Raw genomic sequence first — 8,604 nt, 5'->3', positions numbered from 1 at the left:
AAAAAAAAAAAAAAGAAAGACAAAAGAGAAAAAGATTTTTTTTCAGGGCAGGTGGATCACCTGAGGTCAGGAGTTCAAGACCAGCCTGGCCAACATAGTGAAACCCCCATCTCTACAAAAATACAAAAATTAGCCGAGTATGATGACGAGTGCCCATAGTCCCAACTATTGGGAGGCTGAGGTGGGAGAATCACTTGTACCCGGGGGGCAGAGGTTGCAGTGAGCCGAGATCATGCCACTGCACTCCAGTCTGGGTGACAGAGTGAGACTGTCTCAAAAAAAAAAATTGCATATATCAAATATTAGCTTAGAATTATTACTTTTGTTCATACATTCCCCTTGTATGTGCTGTAAAACTCACTAAGCATTTTGGAGATAGTGTCTTTGTTATTATAAGAGGCACTTTTGAGTCACTTCACTTCTAACTCAATTATTTTAGATTAAACCTGTTTTGTTGTCGTCGTCATTTTTGTGACAGGGTTTCACTCTGTTGCCCAAGTGGGAGCACAGTGGCATGATCACAGTTCACTGCAGCCTCTGCCTCCTGGTACAAGTGAATATCGTGCCTCAGCCTCCCAAGTAGCTGGGACTATAGGTGCCCACCACCATGCCTGGCTAATTTTTGTATTTTTAGTAGAGAAGGGGTTTTACCCTGTTGGCCAGTCTGGTCTTGAACTCCTGACCTCAAGTGATCCACCTGCCTTGGCCTCCAAAGTGCTGGCATTACAGGCGTTGAGCCACCACGCCAGGCCCAAAATTCAAATTTACACAACAGAGGCAAATCAGAGATGATGTCCAGTGCCGTCAGTCAGAACCTGGAGGCTGTTTTCTTCATTGAGGTTTTGAAAGGTAAAACATGCACAAGGTAAAAACCAAAATACTACAAAAGGGTTTGCAATAGAAAGTAAGCTTCTCTCCCTTCCCTGGCCCTCAGTCATCCTGCTCCCTCCCCAAAAGCAACCGTTGTTTCATTTCTACATTCTTCCAGAAATGTTCCAAACATGAGCGCACACACAGGATTGTGAGGGCTTCCCTTGCACCCATTTTATGAATGTGGTCACCTCCTGCATATGAACTGCTTCCTCACTTGCTCTTTCTCTTCAAGTCTCTTTTTTTTTTTTTTTTTTTTTGAGACAGGCTATCACTCTGTCACCCAGGCTGGAGTGCAGTGGCGCCATCATAGCTCACTGCAGACAGCCCAAGCTCAAGCAGTCTCCTGTCTCAGTAGCTGGTCCCATAGGAGTATACCACCACACCTACCTAGTTTTTCACTTTTTGTGGAGGTGAGATCTCAGATCTCACTGTGTGACCCAGGCCGGTCTCACACTGCACACTCTGGGCTCGAGTGATCCTCCCACTTATGCCTCCGAGAGTGCTGGGATTACAGGCGTGAGCCACCATGCCTGACCTAAGTTTCTTGGCAGTAGTTCCATATCAGTGTGTAGAAAGCGATGTCATTCTTGGCCAGGCGTGGTGGCCCATGCCTATAATCCCAGCACTTTGGGAGGCCAAGATGGGCCGACCACCCGAGGTCAGGAGTTCAAGATCAGCCTGGCCAGCATTGGGAAACCTTGTCTCTACTAAAAATACAAAAATTAGCCAGGCGTGGTGGCGGGCGCCTATAATCCCAGCTACTCGGGAAGCTGAGGCAGGGGAATTGCTTGAACCCGAGAGGCGGAGGTTGCAGTGAGGCAAGATCGCGCCACTGCATTCCAGCCTGGGTGACAGAGCAAGACCCTGTCTCAAAAAAAAAAAAGACCCTGTCTCAAAAAAAAAAAAAGAAAAAAAGAAAAAGAAAGTGAATTCCTCACGTATCCAGTATTAGAAAGGAAAGTTTGGTAAACTCCATTGTACCAAGCTGAGCTGTGTGTGAGTTTTCTAAAACTGGTTTCATGCTATCCATACTTCTTTTTCCACATGACTTTGTATCTAGGAGAGCCTCTGCACGCCATGTGGATCTGCCATGCGTCTCCGGAGGGTGTGATTCTGGGTGGTGGACCCGGCCCTTTCCCAGCTGGGGGCTGCTGTCTGCTCCGCAGGCAGGACCCTCGGAAGTGTCCGTGTACACGTGGCACTGTGGACTCATGTGAGCCTTTCTGAAGGATGCGTTTCCAGAACTAGGACTGCTAGTGCACAGAGCAAGCACATTTTATTCATGCTTCCAGGAGGTCTTAGCACGCCCCTCTCGAGCGGAGCCTGTGGGCAGTGCACTGGCTGGGGGCGTGCTGAAGGCCAGGCCTGCTTCCTCACTGCCGGGAGATGGGCACCACGAGCCCTGCGCAGAGCCACACTCCCCTGTGCAGGGCATTCTGGGAAATGTTGAAATCAAAAGGGGTGGGGGAGTCCCCTTTTGATTTGTGTCTCTCTTTGTCTTTGTCTCTCTCTCCGTTTCTCTCTTTTGGATCTAAAGCTTTTAATTTGCCCAGAGAATATACTTCGCCGATATTGACAGACCCAGCATTACCCTAGACCTGGATTTCCAATCTGGGGAGGAATATGACCTGACAGGGAAAAAATCTGGCCCTGCTCTTGCCCTTCCTTTGTTAAAATCCCAAGGCTGGCAGCTGAGAAAGAGAAAAAGGAAATCCAGTCGTTAAAACCCTCAGGAACCCAAGACATCTTATTTCTTCCCCGGGTTCAAAGACTCTTTTTCTTTCTTGCGTTACAGAATGAAGAATTCCAGGCATCAGCTTTTATTAAGCTAATTTTTATTATTTTTATTATTATAATACATGATTATGTTTAAGTAAATTCAGACAGTTCAGAAGGATATCAGATGAAAAGGAAAAGTCCCATTTTTCCACCTAACAAGATTTCTACCTCCCAGAGGTTATCATGGTTCATAATTTCTTCCAGAAATTGTTATCTGCAGACAGAAGCATATTTTTAAATCCAATGTGGCTGTTCCCCACACCATACGTGTTTTTTCCTGCCATCTCTGATATACACGTGACAGTCAAGCTTGGCAGTGGCGTGGGTAGGCTCTGCAGCCTGGCGGCCTTGATTTGAATCCTGGCTCCTTCACTCACAGGCTGTGTGACTTGGGACAAGTGGCTAAACTCCTCTGTACCTTAATAGCCTCATCCTTGAGATGGGATACCAATAGTCCTTAACACATATATATGGCAGTGGTGGGGATCAAATGAATTTATAAGCTGGGCACAGTGGCTCATGCCTGTAATCCCAGCACTTTGGGAGGCTGAGGTGGAAGGATCGCTTGAGCCCAGGAGTTTGGGACCAGCCTGGGCAACATAGTGGGACCCCATCTTTACAAAAAAATTAGCTGGGTGCAGTGGCATGCGCCTGTAGTCCTAGCTACTTGGGAGGCCGGGGTAGGAGGGTTACTCGAGCCCAGGAGGTTGAGGCTGCAGTGAGCTGTGATCACAACACTGCATTCCAGCCTGGGCGACAGAGGAGGCTCTGACTCAAAAAAAAAAAAAAAAAGAAATCCCCCCTCCGCCCACACACAAATGACACATATATGTTCCAAGGGAAACCCAGGCCTTGCTCTGGCATGGTTCACATTCTGCTGGGTAGACTGACAACAGGCAAAGATGCAGGCCGGGCGCGGCGGCTCACACCTGTAATCCCAGCACTTTGAGAGGCCGAGGCGGGGGGATCACCTGAGGTCAGGAGTTCGAGACCAGCCTGACCAACATGGAGAAACCCCATCTCTACTAAAAGTACAAAAATTAACTGGACATGGTGGCGGGTGCCTGTAATCCCTGCTACTCCAGGCTGAGGCAGGAGAATAGCTTGAACCCAGGAGGCAGAGGTTTCAGTGAGCCGAGATCACTGCAGTCCAGCCTGGGCGACAGAGAAAACTCTGTCTCAAGCAAAAAAAAAAAAAAAAAGCCTCTCCCCTCACACAGGGCGTCTGTCTCTGTGCATGTGTTCAGCGTGGGCCTCCCCCACTGGCTGCCAACTCAGTGCTCATGGCCGTGTCCCCGGCACCTGGGACAGGACAGCACAGCAGGCTCCGTGTGGTTCCCAGGAAACGTTTGTGGAAGGAGGGAATGGATCGAAGCCCCTCTCTGCCACACTTGGCTGGGTGAAGGAGAGAAGGCTGTGGCCATGTGTCCCGTGGGAGCCGGCCCTCTTGAATCGTAACAGCTTTGAAAAGTGGCTTGAGCCTCCCTGGCACCCCTCTGACCCTGACGCTCCCATTCCAGGCAGGTGGACACGAACACCAAAAACGTCTTTGGACAACCGAGGTTGAGGGCATCCCTCCGAGACCTCCGGTCGCCACGTAAGAACTACAAATCCACCATCGAGGATGACCTGAAGAAACTTATCATCATGGACAACCTGGGGCCAGAGCAGGAGAGAGACGCAGGAGTACGTAGCACCCCGTCCCCAGCTCCCGACCCCCAGCTTCCAGTGGGATCTCATCCGGTGGGCGAGGAGGACTGTGCTCCCCGCGGTCCCATCGTGCCCCCGGCTTTCAGCATCTGCCAGTCCTGTTGAGGGGTGTGGGCTCGTGGCTGGGAGTGAGGGCAGCGCATTAGTCTGGGATGGAATCACAGGATAAGCCCAGGCAGGCACACAGGAATCTACCCCATACCGAGAACCTTGTACAACTGGAGGGACCTGGGCCTCGTGCCCTCCTCCTCCAGCCCAGGATAGAAACAGCCACATCCGCCCAAACCACAGGGACTGAGTGGAGCAGGGGCTCCCAGGGGAAGTTCAGGCTCTTGTTACTCAGGGACGGGGGTGGAAAGAACAGTGGGCGCCAGGGAACCTCCATGGCATCCGCTTCCTTTCCCCTCCCAGCCAGGCCTGCCCTGCTCATCCTCACTGCCAGGCAGGAGCTGTTTTGTGGGAACCGAGGTGGACCCCAGCCTCCCCAGGGTTGGGTCCCACCAGCCCACAGCTGGGGGAAGAGAGCACATCAGCCCAGCACTACCCACTGGGGTCCCAGCACTGACTCTCGTGGGTCCAGCTTGCCTCCCACCACCTTCCCCAACCCGTCAGGCTTTGATCACCAGCCCTTACCCAGAGCTGGAGGGTGGGGTTGGGGAGTGGGAGTCCCCAGGGGGAAATGGGAGCGCTTTGGTCAGAAAGGAGGCAGAAGCCAGGGTGGTGGCTCACACCTGTAATCCCAATACTTTGGGTGGCCAACGTGAGAGGATCACTTGAGCCCAGGATTTTTAAGAATAGCCTGGGCAATATAATGAGACCCCCATCTGTATAAAAACATCTAAAAATTAGCCAAGTGTGGTGGCACACACCTGTGGTCCCAGCTATTTACCTGGGAAGCTGAGATAGAAGGATCGCTGAAGCCCAGGAGGTCAAGGTTGTAGTAAGCTGAGATCACCCCATTACACTCCAGCTTGGGTAACAGAGTGAGACCCTGTCTCTTAAAAAAAAAAAGAAAGAAAGAAAGAAATCAGGCAGGAATGGATGCTGGGTAGGTAAGGACTCGCCACCGATGTCCTGGAGGGGAAGATGCCTCTGAGGACCGTGGCTACGAGCCAGTCCATGACCTCCCCCAACATCCCGCCCACCCCCACAGCAGGCACCGCAGAAGGGCCTGCAGCGGACGCTGTCGGACGAGAGCCTGAGCAGCGGGCGCCGGGAGCCCAGCTTCGCCAGCCCCGCTGGCCTAGAGCCAGGGCTCCCCAGCGACGTGCTCTTCACCAGCACCTGCGCCTTCCCGTCCAGCACGCTGCCTGCACGCCGCCAGCACCAGCACCCCCACCCGCCCGGCGGCCCCGGCGCCACCCCTGCCACTGGCAGCGGCTTCCCTGAGAAGAAATGTGAGCCTGGGCCCCCTGGGACTGGCGTGGTATTTACCCCAAGGTTGGGAGGTGGGGATGCCCGAGCAGGGGCTTACCTGGAGGTCAAAGGCTAGAGGTCATCAGTGTCGGGTTCATCTTGGAGGAATGGGATTCGCAGGAACTTCGGGGGGCCTGATGGTGGGGCACCAGGTGTCACCCAAGGAGCAAGGGATCGTTGGCCAAGCATCAGAGGGTCACCTGGGAGTCAGGAGCACCCAAGGATTGGAGTCACCTGAGACCAGAGAGGAAGTCCACCCTCAGGGTACAGGCCTGGGGAATGGGGCTGCCCCAGCACCCCCCAGCCCTCCCGCCCGTTCCAGCACCAAGCAGTTTGCTTCATGAGCATTTTATTTGCTTGCCTGACTCCCCCTATGTTTGCCACACTTGGGGGCAGTGCATGGTGTGACTTGTCCCCTCCTTAATCACCCAGCAAATATTTACCAAGCATTCCCCTTAAACAGGTACTGCGCACACTACCCCCATCAAAAGCCAGAGCCAGCTGGGGTTGGCCATGCCCCAGATGCACCCTGTGACCCCTTATCCACCCCCTAAGCCCCCCGCAACTGAAAGACAGTACATAAGTTTGACCATGCGCACTGGGTGGCAAACCTGGCCTGGAGGGACGTGAGGCTGTTCAGGGTGCATAGTCCCCCTACTTAGTACTAGCAATGAGGAGCTTGGGGCAGAGCGCTGGCGTGCCACTGCGTGTGGGGTGCCCCGACCTTTCTGGGTGTGTTACGTTATACACGGCATCTTGCACACTTACTCTCTCAAATCCAAGCACATCTCAAATTCAGGGGCATGTGCTACCCCAAGGGTCTCAGCTGAGGGGCTGTGCCTGCCTATGCCATCTGTACAGAGCCTCCTGTGAGCTGTGGGGGATGGGGTGGAGGAGACTCTGCGACTTTTATGAAGAGCAGTCTGTCTCCCCCGTTAAAATTCCCCCGCAGACTGGGCACAGTGGCTCATGCCTGTAATCCCAGCACTTTGGGAGGCCAAGGCAGGCAGATCACTTGAGGTCAGGAGTTCGAGACCAGCCTGGCCAACGTGGTGAAACCCCATCTCTACTAAAGATACAAAAATTAGCTGGGCATGGTGGCAGGTGCCTGTAGTCCCAGCTACTCAGGAGGCTGAGGCAGGAGAATCACTTGAACCCAGGAGGCAGAGGTTGCGGTGAGCTGAGATCAAGCCACTGCACTCCAGCCTGGGCGAAAGAGCCAGACTCCATCTCAAAAAACAAAAAAAAATTCCCCTGCAGCTCCCTGTTGCCTTGGCGTTTGCATCTGCACTCCTTGCCCTGGTGGTGTGGGGCGCCCACCTCTGCTCCTCCACCTCGCAGAGCCTTGCTTTTGATCACTCAGCACACCAGACCTTCCCTGCTCAGGGCATCCTGCACGGCTGTTCCCTCCGCCCGCCATGCTCTTCCTTCAGTCCTCTTCTGGGTCACTCTTGTGCTTCAGGGCTGGCTCCATTCCTGCTCTTTCCTGGAAGGCTCGTCTAAGCCCTGGGCTGGGTCCCTGCCCCCATCTCAATTCCAGAGCTTCCCTGCCCTCCTCTGTGCTCCGTTCCTGTTCCTGCAGTACCTGCTGCGGGCGGGGCGCTACGCTAGGTGCCAGGATGCGGCCCTGAGCAAGGCAGAGCACACCCCTGCCCTCACGGGGCTGCCCACTCCAGTGGAAATTTCCCTGCTCCCCAGGCTTCCCTCCATGTTCCTTCCTCGGCCTCTCCTCCTTGCCGCTCTGTTTCTGCCTAAGGCAGGGCTGGTCACAAAGTAGACGTTCAGCCACTGCAAAGGAAGGGGACAGCAGCCACCTCAGAGAGGTGGTGACAGAGGACACAGGCACAGACTCCACAGGTCGATCTGAATTCCTCCAGCTTGCTGTACCTCATTCTTTCCGTCTTGGCTCAGATGCCCCCTCCTCCAGGAAGCCCTCCCTCCCCCTACCAGGCTGAGTCAGGCACCTCCATGGGCCCCGTCGCCCTCCCTGGGTTTCTCTCACCCGCTCCGTCCCCCCTCACTGCCCTGTATCCCCATCACCATCCTGAGCTGTCACTAGATGAGAATATGTCTGTCTCTACCACAGTACCGGGGGCCCCCCAAAGACGGGGCCTGGGGTTGTCTCCATCACTGCTGTGACCCCAGCTCAGGGCCCTCTGCCTCACACAACACACACATACCGTTCTCTGTCCATCTGACTCTCCCACACCCCTGAGCTGGGGAGAGTCCCGTCTGGCCCCAGTGTGGCCAGGGACCCTGGGCCTCTCCATTTCTCCAGTGCCTGCTCCAGAGCCCTTCCCAGGCCCCATCTCAGATGAAGAGACATGGTCATTCCTGGGCTGGGCTTTACTAACCAAGTGCCCTCCACACCAAGGAGCCTGTCATGCGGTGCTGCTGATGCCCTGCTCAGCAATGACAGCCACTCCCATGGCTCCCACTAGCTGAGCAGTGAGATGCCAGCAGGCTGGAGGCACAGAACAAGGAGGCCAGGGGAAGAGCAAGGAGGCCCAGAGCAGAGCATGGAGGTCAAGGACAGAGCATGGAGGTGAAGGGTGGAGCATGGAGGTCAAGGGCGGAGCAAGGAGGCCAAGGATGGAGCATGGAGGCCAAGGGCGGAGCATGGAGGTCAAGGGCAGAGCAAAGAGGTCAAGGGTGGAGCAAGGAGGCCAAGGGTGGAGCATGGAGGTCAAGGGCAGAGCAAGGAGGCCAAGGGCGGAGCATGGAGGTCAAGGGTGGAGCAAGGAGGTCAAGGGCGGAGCAAGGAGGTCAAGGGCGGAGAAAGGAGGCCAAGGGCGGAGCAAGGAGGTCAAGGGCGGAGCAAGGAGG

General features: G+C 54.6%; 1 protein-coding gene across 2 annotated transcripts in view; it reads left to right on the top strand.

The window, feature by feature from the left end:
* Nucleotides 1-3,902: 3,902 nt before the first annotated feature.
* The window catches only part of LOC113219796 (signal-induced proliferation-associated 1-like protein 3), a 16,713-nt gene continuing 12,011 nt past the window's right edge, over nt 3,903-8,604 (top strand). Inside the window, exons 1-2 of one of the 2 annotated variants that reach the window (XM_026447705.2) lie at nt 3,903-4,338; nt 5,519-5,759. In XM_026447705.2, the coding sequence (XP_026303490.1) occupies nt 4,300-4,338; nt 5,519-5,759 (280 nt within the window). In that variant the 5' untranslated portion in view covers nt 3,903-4,299. Of the gene's footprint in view, nt 4,339-5,515; nt 5,760-8,604 lie in introns of both variants that reach the window. The other variant, XM_026447704.2, reaches the window with a different exon arrangement.

The sequence above is a fragment of the Piliocolobus tephrosceles genome, chromosome 21, assembly GCF_002776525.5.
Source record: "Piliocolobus tephrosceles isolate RC106 chromosome 21, ASM277652v3, whole genome shotgun sequence".
NCBI lineage: Eukaryota > Metazoa > Chordata > Mammalia > Primates > Cercopithecidae > Piliocolobus > Piliocolobus tephrosceles.
Note: the sequence above shows the minus strand (reverse complement) of the source record. Positions and strands in the feature narration are given on the sequence as shown.